This window comes from Eschrichtius robustus, chromosome 16 (assembly GCF_028021215.1).
Source record: "Eschrichtius robustus isolate mEscRob2 chromosome 16, mEscRob2.pri, whole genome shotgun sequence".
Lineage (NCBI taxonomy): Eukaryota > Metazoa > Chordata > Mammalia > Artiodactyla > Eschrichtiidae > Eschrichtius > Eschrichtius robustus.
The window spans coordinates 49,022,361-49,040,191 of record NC_090839.1 but is presented as its reverse complement, the minus strand read 5'-3'; the positions used below and the strand labels follow the sequence as shown (position 1 = coordinate 49,040,191).

General features: G+C 48.4%; 1 protein-coding gene across 1 annotated transcript in view; it reads left to right on the top strand.

Annotated features, from left to right (window-relative positions):
• Window positions 1–17,831, top strand: part of SLC24A3 (solute carrier family 24 member 3) — a 470,391-nt gene that overhangs the window by 423,666 nt on the left and 28,894 nt on the right. The window contains exons 9-12 of the mRNA XM_068566110.1: window positions 4,407–4,460; window positions 8,807–8,940; window positions 11,172–11,332; window positions 12,096–12,360. Of these exons, the coding sequence (XP_068422211.1) occupies window positions 4,407–4,460; window positions 8,807–8,940; window positions 11,172–11,332; window positions 12,096–12,360 (614 nt within the window). The remainder of the gene's footprint in view (window positions 1–4,406; window positions 4,461–8,806; window positions 8,941–11,171; window positions 11,333–12,095; window positions 12,361–17,831) is intronic.

Genomic DNA, 17,831 nt, shown 5'->3' with positions numbered 1-17,831 from the left:
GCTGAGAAATTAGTCTGCACCACTGACCCATCACTGCTTTGGGATTTCCAGGGATTTCAGCTCCTCATTTGCCTGCAAAATATACTGAACTTTAAGATATTTTTTACTGTCCACATCTCTTACTCTCTTACCCAGCTACCCATGAGTATTTATTTTGCTGAAAGAGTGAGTCTAGGAGCTGATTCCTCTGATTTCTGTCCTAAGAGACAGACTCTTCAATCTGTGCAATTAAAGCACAGTAGTATTTCAATAATTCCTTAAACAGTGAATTCCTTTCCTTGTTGTAGGACATTCCAGCATGTTCTAGCAATGTCAAGGCAGGTAACCAATTCACCCCAAACTCTTGAAAAGAAACGAATGTCAGTTGTGCTTATTTTGAAACTAAAGTACTCTTTAGGAGGAAAGGAGCCTTGTCAAATACAAGTACACAAGGGGAAGGTATCCCCACCATGCATGGTTTAGATTCCTTTACCGTTCCTCAAACAGCATTCCACAGGAAGTCACATTCAGCCAAGAAGTGGCCATCAGAAGGCTTTTAGTAGCAGGTAGTAGAAAAACCAGCCACAGTGGATTACAGAAATAGTGGTTTATTTTTCTTACATATCAAGTACCCCAGATGTAGGTAGTACAGTAGCTCTGCATTTCTCTTGCCCTTTCCCTAATGACCCCAAGATGGCTGCTGTGGTTCCAGCCATCAAGTTTGGATTGAAGGCAAGAAGGAAGAAGAAGGGGCTATGTCATTTCATTGAACACCTTTCCACCTTATATCTCTTTGGTCACAACTGGGTCTGCTTTGACCAATAAGTGTCCGGGGGGAACAGAATTACAGCTTTAGACCAATCATTTATCCCACCCTCCTTGAGATCAAGGGTCCCCATTTACTGCCTCAACATTGTGGGGTTCCATTAGCAGGAAGAGGCAGGGGAATATCCGTCGGGTGCTTTTCCATCAGATACCTGCCCCAAAAGACATCTGACATAGATAGCATCAGAGATCCACCTAGTAGGGTATGTGTTCACCCTGCCCAGCAAGACCCCCACTGTTGCCAGAAGGAATTCAGAATGTGTCTTCAGTGAGTCTGAAGGCCTGACAAGAAAACGAAAGGATGCAGGGTGCTGTTTTTGTCTCTTCTTTGAGCGAGTCGTGACTTTGGCGGAGAAAGGAGAACCTGGGACGTGACCTGGACAGTGTCCATCTGCATGGTGTTGGAGACCGGCTTTCGTGGTTCTGGACCCTGGTTAGGAAGTGGAGACGTGCCCTCTGGGCGAGGGGTTGGGGGGGGTGACAGGGCATAGCCCTCCAACACGGAAAAGAACAATCTCTGGCAGGAGAATCCAGGGCCAGTTGTAGGTGGTTCAGAGTGGAAGTTTGTGGGAAGGGAAGAGCGCACCCAGATCACACAAGCCCAGGTCCTTGGAGGACAGCGGCCAGCTGTGGCCGGGAGGGGCAGATGGGAAGAGCGTGTGACATCAGGGTCTGCAGTTGGAGTCACTTCAAGTCCCAAACTATTCATTCCTGAGCACCTCCTGGCTGCCAGCCTCCGTTCCAGAACTGGACACAGAATGCAAAACCCAGTTCGGCCGTGGCCTTGGGGACGTCTGAGACTAGGGGGGAGCAGACACGTCATCACGATGTCATTTGGAGATACTCACGGCCCCGGGGGCAGGAGGTTGAGGGGCAACACCAAAGACCAGGAAGCCAAGACTTGATGCTCAAACACGGAATCAGGCCAAAAAGCAGAGGGGCCTCAGAGAGCCTCACTTGATGAGGAGGAGGCGCTGGGTGGGCCCTGAGTCTGGGTGCCAACAAGGCAAACCTGAAAGGCCAGCAGGAGAGGGAACCCCGCCGCCACAGGCATCCCTGAAATGTGACGGCAGAGACGCTTACTCAGATATTGCAATGGAAAGGCTTGCTTTGAGTAAAAAATCTAAAAGATCCAAAGGAGTGAGAGAGTTTAAATATACCTGTTCACCAAGTGCTGGACGTAATTCAGCCTCATGGGGATGTCTCTTTGACGTTGGCTTGTTTTCCAGTGACCCCTCACCAAGTCTGTAAAAATGCATCTAAGCAATCACATGACTTCCCTCCAGCTCTTGGGTATCTCTTCCTTCAGAATAAAGCTGGAATAAAAATTCGCTTTTCCCAGTTATGTTCATGCCACGTGTACACTGGTTTCAATGAGATAAGGACCACGCTCAGGCCCCTTGGAGGTGTCTTGCAACTGAAAACTGACATTTCGAGAAGTCTCACCTGTGCAGATGAGCTGAGCGCTGCTCTGTGCTGGGGAGGGAGGGGTACCTGCTTGGGGGGCATTCCGTCCGGGAGGCCGATCTAGGGAGAAACCAGATCGCTGAGGCGGGAATCAGGTGTGAGGAGTGGTGCTGAGTGACTGCTAGAAACAGGCATTTAGATGTGAATAAGTAAATAAAGAAGATAATCCCAGACTGGTCAGAGGTTTAAAGAACACAAACAGAAAGTAAAGGAGGAGTAGGCAGGGAAGACTCCTTGGAGGAGGTGACTGTTTAAGCTGATATTTGCAGGATAAAAGGGACCAGCGAAGGAGTGAAGGGAAAAGCATTCCTGGCAGTGGGGACCTTAAGTGCAAAGGCTCTGGGGAGAAGGAGGGAGCTTGCCGTGTGCAAATGAAAGGAGGTCAGGGTGGGACACGAGGATTGGGGGAAGAAGGAAAAAGAACCAGGTTTTGCAGGGAGGGGCACCTTTGATATTTTTCTCAGGTCTCTTGGGAAGCAATTGAAGAGTCTTAAGCAGAAGAATGACAGGATCCAGAAGCACTGAGGAAGGCAGTTCAGAGGCTGAAATTAAGGTGGGGGAGGGAGGTAGCAGTGGAGCGGGCAGACACCCACAATTTCGGAGATATTTTGGACACTGAGTCCCGATGGGCATGGGGGAGGGCAGAGAAGGGCTCCACTTTTATTTCCAGATGTGGGGCTTGACTGCGCAGTTCACTGACAAGACAAAGCCCTGGAGAACACGAAGCTGGGGCGTAGGAATTAGGAATTCTGTTCCGACCTGCATCTAGACGCCACGTGGAGAGGCTGTATTGACAAGTGGATCCTAAACCTGGAGCTGGGAGAAGTGTGGGGTGGACGTGTCTGTTGGTTTTCCAGAAATAGGACAAGAGGACATCACCTAGAGAGAACGTTAGAGGTCACACTGAAGAAGTGGAGGGGACACAAAGGGAGGGAGAAGAAGTTAGGGGACAGAAGGAAAACCAGGAGTGTGGCCCTCAGAAGTCAGGAGAAGAGAGTGTCTTGTGAAGAGGGCGGGCAATCAACTTCAGATGCTGCAGAAACACTGAACAGGATGACAGAGAACCACCTCTGTGGTTGTGCATATCTGCAGAATCATTCTCAGCCAATGCATGGTAGCTCGTTGTCCTGTGGACATACCATAACTCACGTACCCAGTCCTTCATCTGATAACCGCCTTTCTTCTTTCCAACACTTCATTTTTATAAAACAGCACTGCAACGAAAACCCTGTGTGTGCCTCCTTTTTACGTTTGATCACATATTTCCCCAGGATCAGTTTCCAGACATGGAACTTGAAAAAGCAAAGGAAAGCTATAACCTAGAATTTCTGCATAGACCATCCTCCAGCAACCTTTTCTTGAAGCCAACATTACTCCCTCAATTAACTAATTAAATTCTACAGCTAAAGAGGAACCTAGAAATCAAGTTCCCTTGCTTTTTAACTGAAAGTTACTAAAATAAAGAAAACAGAGGAAGTATTCAAAGTATCAGAAGTTCAAGGTACATTCCAGAAGGTTTCATTATTTTTCTTTCTTTCTTTCTCTTGACCATTTTCCCACTCATTCATGCTAATCCTTCCTGCTAGCACCTCCCTGCCCAAGGTGTCTGTCTCTCTCCCCCTCTGTCCCTCCCTCCTCCTCTCCCCTCCCCCCCAACTCTTCTTCCTTTCCCTCCCCTTCTCCCTCTCTCTACACATGCCTTGCTCTGATGTACCTAACAATCCCTTGGTTGCCCTTATCAATTCCTCTAGTTTGCCCTTTGTAACTGTATCTGAATAGTTTTAGTGAATGATTAAGCTGTGGTCAGATTTATACACATACCCCTATATTCAGCAACATTATAGAAGGCTTGCTGGGTTCAAAATATTCTTTGGGGTGAGCGAATAACAGAGAAGAGGGAGCATTTTCTTTTGAAGTAGGGGAGGAAGAGAAAGATCCTGAAAACCTGGATACAGCCTAGGAAATGTCTGCAGACCAGGAAATATGTGGAACTTGTTTGCACGTCTGCCTCATGCTTGCCGTGCTTGGCAGGTTGAGTTGCCGTTCACATCACACATGTGTCTGAGAGGACCTGGAGTATGGCACATCTGTCTAGGGCGGCTTCTGTTAACTGACCATTCTTGGTTTGTCCACAGGTGGGAGTCTTTGGTCCTCGTGCTGATGTATCTCATCTACATTGTCATAATGAAGTAAGTAAAATACTTTCTTAGTTTCTCTCCCAAAACTCTTTCCTACACTCAGCGTTATGTGATAATGTGGGCAGAGGAACAGGGAACAGGGCGGGTACCTGTCATCAGAGGCTCACTTGGCTCCCTGGGCAGCCTGCTAGGAATCAATGCAATCTCGACTTATAGCAGAAGCATAGACCCTTCCATCCCAAATGTATGATAGGATCAAGGATCAAAGCTTCGTGGTTTCATTTGAGAAATCTCTCAAACCCTTGCCCCACTTCAGGACCTGGCAGCCTACCTTTTGGCTGTTTTTTCGCTCACTTTCATAACAAGAAAGGAGGTAAAGCTCAATGTGTTATGTTTCCATATAGGTGGAGGGAAGATGGGACCAGAGCTAGATAAGAGATAACTAAAACCATGGATCAAATATCTACAGACTTCCATTATTCGTATTGTATTAGTCAGCTATTGCCGCTTAACAAATGACCACAAAACTTAATGGCTTAAAACCATAAATGTGTATTTATCTTGTACAGTTTCTGAGAGTTAAGCATCCAGGAGCAGTTGAACTGGAGGGTGCTAGCTCAGGGACTCTCATGGGATTATAAGTAAGAGGTTGTCCAGGGTGGCTGTCATCCGTTTGGGGCTCCAAGACGGCCCACTCACGCTGCTGGTGAGTAGGTGCTGGTCGTTGGCTGGAGGCCCCAGTTCCTCACCACGTGGGCTTCTCTTCAGGGCCACTCTACTGTCCCCACACCTGGGAGTTGGCTTCCAACAGAGCAGGTGATTCAAGAGGGAGCAGGAAGGACCCAGCAACACCTCTTATGATCTGGTCTCACAAGTCACACACCGTCACTACTGCCGTGTTCTGTTTATTAGAAACGAGTCGCTCAGTCCAGTCCTCACTCAACGGGTCTGCTTTGCCTTTTGAAGAGAGGAGTGTCACAGAATGTGTGGATGTAATTTAAAACCACCACATCATGCATTCTTGTCCCCCTTGGAGTCTGGACGGCTTACCACCTGTATCAGGAGTTATGTTGCTGATGTTTCCCATACTCTAGTGTAAAATGTAAGCACCGTGGTTGGAAGCTGCCAGTTCATCTTTTTGCTGAGTGCCATGGAGATGAGGAGCTTGTCAGTGGTGCAGAGATATTCTGTGCTGCAGATTCCTGCCCCACAGGAGCTGCTCCTTTTGCTCTAAGTTAGTCCATACTCTCCCCAGCCTATGTGACTGCAGGAGTGACCACCTTCTCTAGGGCTCAGGGCAGTAGACCGCTCTCAGAAACTGCCCATTTGGACCCATCGGGTAGCAGTCTGCACTTGACATGTCAAGTTTTCCTTGCTGTTGAGGCCTGACAGAGATGAATTCTGGTGGCCGAGAGCCCGTTGGGAGAAATCAGTGTGGCCATTGACAAACGTCACAGGAACAGTGAAGGTAGGAGCTGGCTTGACCGACAGCCAGGGTGGGCTGTAAGCCATCTGCTGCCATTCCGCTCAATATAGCACCCAGTTTCCACCTCAGGAGCTGTCCCACAGTCAGTGTGGACCCTGTCACTGGGTCGTGTGACTGGAAGAGGACATTTCTACTGATAGACTAGAACCTTACCCAAACTTATCCTGGTGTGGAGTTACCATGAGGTAGCAAACAAAGAAACCAGATACTTTCACCGCAAATCACCTTCCATTTAAGCATCCCAATACATCAGCTCCCATGAAAACCAGAGTTGGCCCAAAAGTTTTCCACAGTTTCTAGATTCCAAGGAAAAGCCTTTAAAGATGGAAGGAGCCAACTTGCTCCTCTTTCTCTCAAAGAGCAAAACTACTGGGGAATTGGTGCCACAGTCAGGAAGCCTCAACAATAGACGTCTTCTTTCAGCATTTCTTATTTCACCTTTTTTTTTTTTTTTTTTTTTTTTTACATTTTGATGCTTTGAGACCCCAAAGAGTCAAGAGCTCTCATATTCCCTTTTGAAAAGGTGGATCCTTCAGTTATTCCAGAGAACTGGCTGAGTGTCTGCTATAAGACCAACGTGGATCTAGGGTTTTAAATCTGAATTTAGATGAAAGCATGTGTCATACTGAATTCACCAGGGGCTACACGGAATAAGGAGGTCTTCAAAAAGTGGTTTTCATCTAAAAAGAAGGAAGATTGAGGAATTTTGCTAGCGTGCATTCTGTGACCACAGTACCCCTCTACTGAGCCATCGTAATGCCCGTGAGTTGCCGGCGGGGCACGTGGACATAAAGATAACATAGTGAACAATCTCCCTACCCCAAACCATGCCCAGTGTGAAAGCTAATGAGGTGTGTTTCTGCTGATGCTTCAGCTTTACCAACCTCCCAGCTGTTCAGACCAGCAGGATACAAATAGACCGGGGAAAGGCAGCTACTGTGCTCGTGGAATTTTCTGCATAAATTCTAGTCCTAAGTTCTAAATTGAAATCTCTGCTCTTTAGCCATCCCGCTCCATAATCAGAGGCTTTAATCACTGGGTTTTATAAAATCTGATTTATAAAATTGCATGCTTCATAATAAAATAGCTTCAGGGTGCAAGTACAAAATTTAAAACATTCAATTAAAAATATAAAACAGAGCAGCAGCCGTTAAAAACAGCATGTATTAGAATCATCAGCTGCCTCCTGGGTAGATGGCTTTAAAATGACGTTAAACATTCTGTCTGAAGGTCAAAAAGCAATTCCAGTTTGGCCCAACAGGTAGAAACCTCACGGGAGCCTGAGGCATACCCGGCCTCAGCGAGGGTTGATTTCTGTACTGCTGGGTCAGTTCTCTGGGGTTTGGTCCCCAGATGAGGCAGTGTGGTCTGGTGGTTACGATCAAGTGCTTCCTGTGCAGCCCCGGCCATGGGACCTGGGCCAGGTGATTCAGTCATTTTGAGTCTCAGTTTCTGCTTCTAAAAACAGAATGAACAATGCTTCCTACCTGAAAGGGTGTTTGTAGGACGGAACATGATGGAAGAGTTAAGTAATTAACCAATATCTGCTTCCAAGAAAGCGCTTATAATAATACGATACATGGTATTATTATCCTATTATCCAAATCCAAATAAATGTATAACACACAGTTGCTAACTTTTAAAGCAAACACCCAGGCGTGTCAGTATTTCTGTGGGGAAAGTGGATTCTGAGTCAACATGCCAGAAACACCACGTCTCCCCTAGAGCCCCATCAGGAGGGGAGAGAAAGAAAGTGGGGAGGCCTTTCCATTAAGAAGAATGTTGACCGTGCAAAGCAGTCAGCAGACTAGCATGACACACCCCGCGTGCTCGCCAGGAGCCCTACAACCATGAACTAGCTTCCTCCACTCACACCCCCAGCCGTTTCCCTGTCCCCACGTGACCTGAAGCCCCAGACATCATGTCAGTTCACCTACCCAAACGTCAGTGCATGTCTCTTAAAGGACTCATTTTTCACCTAACCACCATGATCACAACTAAAAGAACGCTAATGCTTTGATATGAGTAGGTATCCAGTCAGTGTTCAGATTGTCAACGGTCTCAGAAATATCATTTTTATAGTTTTATTTTCATCTCACAAATGTCATAAATATTTTAAAAACCAGTGAGTTTCCTAGGATTCCTCTATGGGAGTCTTCTAATACCAGCGATAAAGGGACCAGGACATTTACCTGCCAAAACATCCCAGGAACTTGACTAAGCTTCCTCCCTTCCAACACACATGGAAGAAGCACTGCACAATGTTTTGATTCTTTTCCACTCAATCGTTCTGGAGAATCATAGCCCAGAATTTTTTCATAAAGCCAAGGGCGCAGCAGACCTGGAATTATGGCACAACAGTGACAGACATTCCCAGGCTCCCAGCCTATGACCTCAGGAAACCAAAGGCAGACAGAGACCTCGACAGCCAGCCCGCCTGTACACGTGGACCGTGATACACAGCCCGGGGTAGCAGCAGAGACGGACATGATGCCTTGACCTTCCTCCACCAAGCATGCCCCTGACAGCAAAGGCCCTGGGGACCTGGCCCAGAGGAGGGAGACCTTGCCCATCCCTCTGAGTCTCACAACAGCCCTTCCACGCACAGACCCCGAGTAAGGGAACTCAATCCCAGAGGTCCCCCCGCTGACCTGGAAGACTCTGCAGAGAAAGCAGTGTGTCCCTATGTATCTATGTGATGTTGGCTTTATTTTCACTTAACCGTATATTCTCAAGTTGGGAAATGGGCAGGTTGTATATTCTGGGGGAAACAGGATGATAACATAATCTAATAACTTAAGGCACAGGGTCCCCCACAGGCGTCCAGGCTCGGGGAGCTGCGGGGAGCTGGGAGCCGGGGAGGCAGGTACGGCCGTGCTGATGGGCTCTTTCCGCACATGGCCGTGTCCAGATACAACGCCTGCATTCACCAGTGCTTCGAGAGGAGGACCAAGGGTGCGGGAAACATGGTCAATGGCTTGGCCAACAACGCTGAAATCGACGACAGCAGCAACTGCGACGCCACCGTGGTGCTACTCAAGAGAGGTAACCCCGGGGGGCTGCGTCCCCCCGCCAGGCCCCAGAGGGTGTGCCTGCCCCCGGGGAGGCCTCCCTCCCTCCCTCACTGCATCGGGCGGGGAGCAGGTTCATCCTGGTGATGGGCAACCTCCGAAAGCCAGTGGAAGTTCTTGGACCAAACATGCTGGGGGTGATACAGGGCAAGTGGGGCGATGGTAAAGGAGAGGAGGCCATGGGTGTCAGGGTGCTGACTCCGTCACATTCCGACTGAGTGACCATGAAGCAAGTTACTTAACCCCTCTGAGCCTCAATTTTCTCTTCTGCAAAATGAGGGTAACTTTTGTAACAAGTTAAGGAGATAAAGTCTGCAGAATACTCCATTAATTATGGTTGTCATTAGCGTATTATTATATCCAATTCACTTTCAGGCTACGTTACCTCAGTCTCCGAGCTGCAAAATGACAGAGAAAATTACCCTTTTTTTCCCCAAAGTTATGCTTACACTCAATAGATGCTTATTAAGCAGCTGATATACAAAGAGATAATACAGTGCTCTCTAATAATTTTCTTTCTTTGAGGAACATGGAAAATTATCATTTATGTTTGCCTAGAATGCGTTTCATTTTTCATTTACTTTCTTTTTAACTTTCCCCTTGAAATGTGTGGGTTTATTTCTTCTCAGTCCCATTGTGTTTGCTTTTCAGGCAAAACAAAAGAAATAAGAAAATCTATAGATTATTCTCAAATACATATCTAAGTTTGAAATCTGTGGGTAATTATTAGAAATTGAAAATCAATTATTTGATATACGTTTCTCACTAATTATATGCATGATGAACAAAAGACTTATGAGTATTCAGTGCCATGCCACATAAGGATTTCATTTAGTTTCTTCTCCTCAGGGTAGTTCATAACCATGAAAGGAATACTCTTAGGGAACCAAAGAGAGCTACCTATTATTAGTCAGTGTTTCCAGAGATCATTTCATGGTTTAGTGGCCTGGAGAACAGGAGTGAGGCCTTGGCCAGGTACCCGTGAGCTGTGTGCTCGTATTGCAGCATCCACTGAGAGGGGCTTGGGCCATGGCGGAAGTTATTTTCAGGCCTGCCAGCAGATCCTGACGCAAGATTTGCCCTAAGCCCCCTCTGGACTCGAGCCCAGCTCCCCACCCCTAGCCCCCGGTCAGCCCTGCTCACAGGCTGGGCTGCAGCAACGTGGGCATCCCCCCACCACGTCCTCCACCTGGACTAATGTCAATTCTGCAGCTTTTAACAGCTCAGAATGAGCACTGGTGACATTTGAAGGGCATAAAGTGCTACTAAAGACTATTGGTGTCTTTCCTATGCCCCAGATATGAGCGGCAGGAAAAGAATCCTTTGAGGACAAAGGGGGATTCTCTTATGTTATCACTCATTCTCACCATATAAGTGAAGGACTCTTAAATTGTTTCAGGTCATTTCAAAGAGGTATCGATGAGCCCCGTAGAAAGCAGATTTTAACTCTTCTTCAAATTTTGATCATGACAACCCTTCCAGGATGGATGAACAGTTGGATGGATGGTTGGATGGATAGTTGGAAGGAAGGAGGAGGGAAGGGAGGAAGGAAGCGGGGGAGGGAGGGAGGGAGGCAGGGAGGGAGGGAGGAAGGATAGATGGGTAGGTGGGAGGATAGATGAATGGATGGATGGGTGGATGGATGGATGGACGGATGGATGGGTGGTTGATTGGATGGTGGATGGATGATTGGATGGATGGATGGATAGATGAATGGTCAGATGGATGGATGGATGGATGGATGATTGGATGGATGGATGGATGGATGATTGGATGGATGGATGGATAGATGAATGGTCAGATGGGGGGACGAATGGATGGATGGATGATTGGATGGATGGATGGATGGATGGATGGATGGATGGATGGATGGATGGATGATTGGATGGATGGATGGATGGATGGATGGATGGATGGATGGATGGATGGATGGATGGTTGGATGATTGGATGGATGGATGGATGGATGGATGATTGGATGGATGGATGGATGGATGGATGGATGGATGGATGGATGGATGATTGGATGGATGGATGGATGGATGGGTGATTGGATGGATGAAAAGGAAGAAGAAGGAAAGGAGGGAGGGAAGGAAGATAGAAGAGAGAGAGCAGGAAAGAAAGGAATGGAAGGAAGGTGAATGAATATCTCTTTCCTGCTCCTAGCCTCAATGTTATTTTTATTTTATGTTTTTAATTTTCCCAGCCAATTTCCACCGCAAAGCGTCAGTGATCATGGTAGACGAGCTGCTGTCGGCCTACCCACACCAGCTTTCTTTCTCTGAGGCTGGTCTTCGAATCATGATCACCAGCCACTTTCCCCCCAAGACTCGACTCTCCATGGCCAGTCGCATGTTGATCAATGAGGTATCTGGGAAAGCACAGTCCATCTGCCGTGGACGGGGTGGGAAACTGGGAAGGGGAGAAAGTTTCCTGGTCTGAATATAGAAGCACCTACCTCAGTGTTTCGCACAATAATATCCCGCAGCCATTTCCCAACATCTTTGCCTTCTGGACCAGCTGTGCATCTTGGTCCCTGCTCTTCCCTCCACATGTCCAGAGACGTGGTCCAGCTCCCAGTTGTACAGAAAAACTCTTCTATCCCTTCTACCTACCTTCTTCTTTTTATCTTCCATCTGAATAAAGCCCTCCGATGTGAATGCACAGAAGTAGTTGCTAAATCAAGGTTACCCTAGTTTAAAGTAACGCAGAGTCTCTGACCTGAATTTTCCTGGGTGTTCCTTTCTCCGGAATGGCAGCCTTATTGATACAGTAATCCAAACACATGTGTATGGCTTTCTCACATATGGCCCGAGGAAATCCTACAATCTGGAGGAGAACGTTAATACCCCAGCACACAGGGAATCAAGAACCCTGATAGGAAAGCAGTGCCCATCTGAGACATGGGAATTCTCCTCTAAAGGGATTTGCAAGTTCCAGTGGGTCATAAAGATTAATCCTTCCTCCCAGAGTTGGTTATTACTTTGAGGAGTCCCTTAGAACTTCTCTGCAGAGTCTTCTGGGAGCACCTCCTTGCCAGCTGACTGGGAAACATCCCAATAGCTGGTGTTCTGGGTGTGAGGATTTGCAGCCCCTCTGGCCGTATTAGAACGTGCCTTTCTTTTTCCAGAGACAAAGACTGATAAACAGCAGGGCTTATGCCAATGGGGAATCCGAGGTGGCCATCAAAATCCCGATCAAGCACACGGTGGAGAATGGGATGGGGCCCAGCAGCGCCCTGGACAGAGGCGTGAACGGGACTCGGGGGGACGACGTTGTTGCTGAGGCCGGCAACGAGACGGAGAATGAGAACGAAGACAACGAGAACGACGAGAACGAGGAGGAGGAGGACGAGGAGGACGAGGAAGGGCCGTACACGCCGTTCGACCCCCCCTGTAAGACGTCCCGCGTCTGGGCTGGGCTGGGGTCTGGAGCTACTTTGAGGCCACTGAGTTGATGCCCTTGACTTGGGTGACCTTTCTTATATTAAATTCAAGGAAATATCTCTGTATGACGTAGAAATATTTACATTAATTTTTACAGCAGATAAGACTCTACTGTAGGGGGTCCAAAGATGACCAAGATGGTGACACTCGGTCATGGGTTGAAATGTGGGCATTTCAAGGAGGCTCTCTCTCAGCTGTTCCTCGAGGCCCCCTGGAGCTAAGGAGGAAAGCCCGTGACCCTGTTGGCCAGGCGCGTGGTGCTGGGGGGAGAAGGGCTTCACCCACCCCGTTGTGGTTGGTGGGAGGCTGTCCTGGCAAAGCCAGCCCTGGGGGGCCAGCAGCCCTCCCAGGCGGCCTTTGCTCTTCCCTCATCCCCGTTCAGGCCCCACCTGTCCCAGGACCTGCTATTTCCAGGGTGGGCACCCCAGGGGATGCACACCTGGGTAGAAAGTGCCTAAATCACACCGCGGGGCTGGCCCACGGAATCTCCCGGCTCCTTGACGGGTGGAGGCACAGGCGGAGGCTGGTAAAGCTTTCAGGACCCCGGCCACCAGGGCAGTGTCCTTCTCCCCCAACTGCTGCCTCCAACAAAGACCTGGCTGCTCCCGCAGCCTTGTCCCCCAGCCCTACCCATTAGGGGAACGGGCGGACCAAACCCAAAGAATTCTGCTAGACCTTCCAGAAGTTTCTGGTTGTTTCAAGAACGAGTGCGATGGTCCAATTCGCACTCATTGCCAAGTGTGTGAAGCTTAATTAGCCTGTGTGTCTTCTCTGAGGTACTGGGATGGATGGGGGCTGTAGGTTTTCAGGTGGGAGTGCTGGTTCCACGTGAAAGACCGTTTAATGGTGAGACGTGGGCACAGGGTAGCAGAGTCGCGTGTTACTTTTGGATGCAGGGTCCTTCTGTGCCCCTCTTTGTGTCCAGGGACAGCAGGCAAAGCTCAGGGGGGCGCCGGGACCCCCTCAGGGCTCCTGAGATCTCAACCTGGTCAAGGGCTGACCAAAACTAACTAGAAAATACCCACCCAGATTCCTAGACCCCAAACTCCAGAATCGCCCACCCAGAGTTAAATCATTACTGGTTAATAGGTTATCTTGCTAGGAAACACTATCCTGTCTCTTTATCCTTTTTTCCACCTTTGGCAACATTTCTTGGCAACATTCCTATCGCCCAGGGCAAATACATGTTAAGGATGAAATAACCAGACCCCCCGCTCCTCCTTCGTAAGGCCTTGTGTTCATTTTCTATTGCTTTGTAACAAATGAGAACAAGCCTCGTGGCTTAAACCGGTTGGTTTGCTTGGGTTCTGGGAGTCAGAAGTCCGGCGTGGCCTGGCTGGGTGTTCCGAGGCTCACAGGGCCGTGGTGGAGGCGGGTGGGCAGGGCTGTGGTCCTTCCTAGAGGCCCCGGCACACTCGGGTGTCTGGCAGGAGTGGGTTCCTGGTGGTTGCAGGGCTGAGTCTGTCTCCTCCTCGTGGCTGTCACCGGGGCTGCTCCCTGCCCCAAGGCCACCACCCTCTGCTCCCGTGGCCCCTCGTCTAGCAAACCAACACCGTGTGTTGTGTCTGGTCCTCCCCACACTCCCCTCTAGCCTCCCCTTCTGCTTCCGAGGGCTCCCGTGATGGATCATGACCTGCCCGTCTGGAGGTCAGCTCTGCCCTAGAGCCTAGCACAGTTAGGGCTGGTGGTTCATCCTTCCCGCAGGCTGTGAAAATTGGGGCACAGACCTTGGGGGCCACACCTGGAATTCCGCCTCCCCCAGCCCTTGTTTTCAGAGTTCACCATCAGCAGCCCACAACCAAGCTCCAGGAGTGCTGACTTGGCTAAAGTCTTACCCTGACGAAGGAAGCCGTGAGGCCAGTTGACGAGTTTGTAAGTGGCTGGTGCTGTGTTGGCCCCGGAGCCCAGGAGCCCACGTGCACCCCTCCAGGAAAACATCAGAGCCACGTGTGTGAGAGCAGACAGCCCTCATCACTCAGTGGGACAGAAGGGCCCCCTTTGGGTCACGTGTTCCCTATTTCTCACCTGGACGAGGTACATCCCAGACCTAACTGTGAGGTTTCGGGGTATCTTGAACCCCTGCTCCCCACCCTTGCCCCTGGGATTAGGATGCAGATGTGGAGGCCCCAGGGCCTTCTCACGTGTTGGGAGACATGGCTGCAGGTGTGGGCTCAGGCACCCACGTCAGGCACCCTCTGTCCTTTGGAAGCACAGGCCTTCAAGGAGACGGGATGCTCTGCGTGGTCCTGCCACCCCAGGGGTCTCGGCTTCACCCCAGGGCCCCGAGGGGCTGAGACCGGAAGTGGGGTCCTGAGTCCCCCTACACCAGCCCTTCTCACCTGGGCATCCTTGACAAAGGGTGGGGACTGATTCGTGAGGTCTGGCTGGGGCCCGAGATTCTGCGTGTCTAACAGGCCCTCAGGTGATACTGGTGGTCCATGGGCCACCGTGGGTGGCGGGGGCTAGAGGCCCGGGGTCCCACCAGCCATCTTCACGGTTCCTCTGTGTCGCCAGGGAGCCTAGGTCAGGGCCTGGTTCTGCCTCTGAAGTGGAGGATGGGCTTGTCCGAGTGTGGCCCCCTGTCCTCCACCAGCTGCTGAGAAACCCTGTTCCCGGGCCCGCAGCCTCCATTCGAGGCTGGGGGTGAGTGTCCGGCCAGGCCTTCCCCTGGGCAGGGCCGCTTCGTCGCAGTGGTGAGTGGGTGGAGGCCCCCAGGCCAGCAGAGGGCCCTTGAGGGTCCTCTCAGGCCAAGTTCCTTCGGCCTGAAAAAGGCCCCTCCACTGGGTGAGGATGTGTTTGCCTCCCACGGGAATCCTGCAGGGGCCTGGGTTCCCTGTGTTTCTGCCACCAGGGCTTGACTAGAGTGTGTATAATTAACAAGTAAGTAACTGTGTGGGAGTATGTAAACAGACGAATATATAGGACATGTGTGTATGTGTGTGTATGTGCATATATGTACTCTGTGCACATGTGTGATTGATTTAATGTGTGCGTGTAACATGGTTTCTATATACTGTGTACATTTAATATAGTGTATATTAATACACAAATATTTACACGTATTTAACATATTGTATATTATATAATATATACACCTATATTAACACATGTTTATGTGCATATAACATACATATAGGTTGCATACATGTATTTATTATATATACCTATGCATAGTATATGTATCTATATGTCTACACACATATAAAGTGTACTTATATTCTTACCTCGTATGAGAAGAAAGCCTTCTTACTACTGACTGACAGAAAGGGAAACAGTTACATGTGTATGGAGGTAAATGCACTTCCCTGGAGCACAAACTGAAACAAAATACACCAAAATATTAGTATGCTTATCCTAGGTGAAATTATTTTTTGTTTTCTCTATATATTTTCCATTTTAACACAATGTGCATTTTTATTGCCTATATCATTAGAACAAATGTATATACTTAGTTCTAGGTCTGCAGTACTGAGCGATGACTTTTCCTCCATCTAACAGTATTAAGCTTCCTAAAAAGCTTGATGAGGCCTGTAACTCAGTATGGTCTCAACTGGTCTCAAAGCAGTGACCATTTCATAATACATAAAAATACTGAATCACTATGTTGTGCACCTGCAACTAATGTCATACTGTATGTTAATTATAACTCAATAAAAATAAAAATTAATAAAAGTTTTAAAATACATTTTTAAAGGACTGTAACTTGGGAACAAGTTCTCTGCTTTTTAGGAAGCGTGATGCTCAAAGGGGTGCCGTGTGCTGAGTCCTAAGCTCACGCCCTTGCTTCGTCCCCTGACTCTCTGGCTGATTTTGAAAACATCACATAATCGCTGCGACATCAGGTTCAGGTGCAGGGAGTGTTGTTTTTTTAATTCACTGCTGTGTCCTCAGCACCTAGAGCAGTGCCAGCACAGAGCGGTGTAGTGGGCATTCAATAAATATTTGTTAAATGAATGAGTAGACCTACCCACCACGAGCCGGGGGAGGCTGTATTTAGACCACATGACAGTGGAACAAAAGATGGAAAAATGTCCAGAAATACCGGCTGAAAGAAGAAGGGATACAATTTTGACCCCTTTGTTCAGAAGTGGAAATTTAGACTGGCTAAAATATGGACGATCCTTATCTGAACGCTCCTGCTGCTTAAAATCACTTAAAAAGCACATTTCTGCATCACTTGGTTTGTTTGAGGAGTTACATTTGTTATATTACATTTAAAGGTTCGTTGCAGACGGTACTCTGAATTTCTGCTTTGTTGTTGTCAGAGTGGAGCTGTAAGGTAAAGAAGGCGTATCATTTTTAATGATAGTGAAAACCGTTTTCTAGATATAATGCCCTTCCAGTGTCCAGTCAGAATTTTTAAAGCAGCTGAGAGAAAAAAACTCCGAACTCACTAGTGTGAACTTAACACTGCTTGCAACTTTCCCTCACCAATATCATTTGCTAAGCTCTCGCCGTCATAGTTCTGACCTCATTTTCTTCTCTTTTTTATTTTCTGAAGAATGACAGAGGCAGATTGAAGTCATTTCTCTCCCCATTCTTGTGTTTCTTTGTTACTTTGATTGGGTGTGTATTTTAAATGAACCAAGTCTCTCTCTGTCTCTGTCTCTGTCTCTGTCTCTGTCTGTCTGTCTGTCTCTCCCTCCCCCTGGGAGGGCGTCAGGAGGACTGGGAGGTCAGTGAGGGGATGCCGAGGGCCCCAGGTGGATCCATCCCTTATCGCCACAGTGCAGGGTTTAGGAATGTGCGGAATTCCAGGAGGCATTTGGGATCCAAGGATCTGGCCGTGTTCTGGATGGTGCAGCGTTTGAAAGCCCCTCACAGAAAACTCCCAGACAGCCTCGTTGCTTTGTAATCCAGCCAGACACAGCCAGTGTTCTCATTGTTCACTCGCCACCTCCAAACCTTAAATCTAACCAGATGCATAGCAGCTAATGGAGAGAGACTCCTCCTTTCTTACAAATGTGTTCTCTTTGCTTTATTGTGCACCTGTAAGTGGGATGCCCTTAGATTCTCAAAAACAAATAGTTTCCTTTGGTCCGTCTGATTAGATTGTTCATAGTTATGTCATTACTCTTGATACTAATACGTATGGAGCATGTGATGTGTGCCCTGCACTGTTCGTGGCATCAAAACAGAGTGGGGAGCAAGCTAGAGAAAACACTCGTTCTTATAGAGTTTATATTCTAGTTTGGGGGCAACTGAAAATAGTGAGGAAACAAATAAACCTGTTAATTTCAAATAGAAAACATTTGCTATGAAGCAAATAAATGCAGGTGATGGGAAAGCAAGGAGTGGGGTGGGAGGGGATCTCAGACTGGGTGATCTGAGGGATCTGGTGACATTTGTGCTGGGAGGTCACCTGCTCAACAGGACAGACACAGCCACAAGCTCTATCCAGAGGGAACCACAAATGCAAA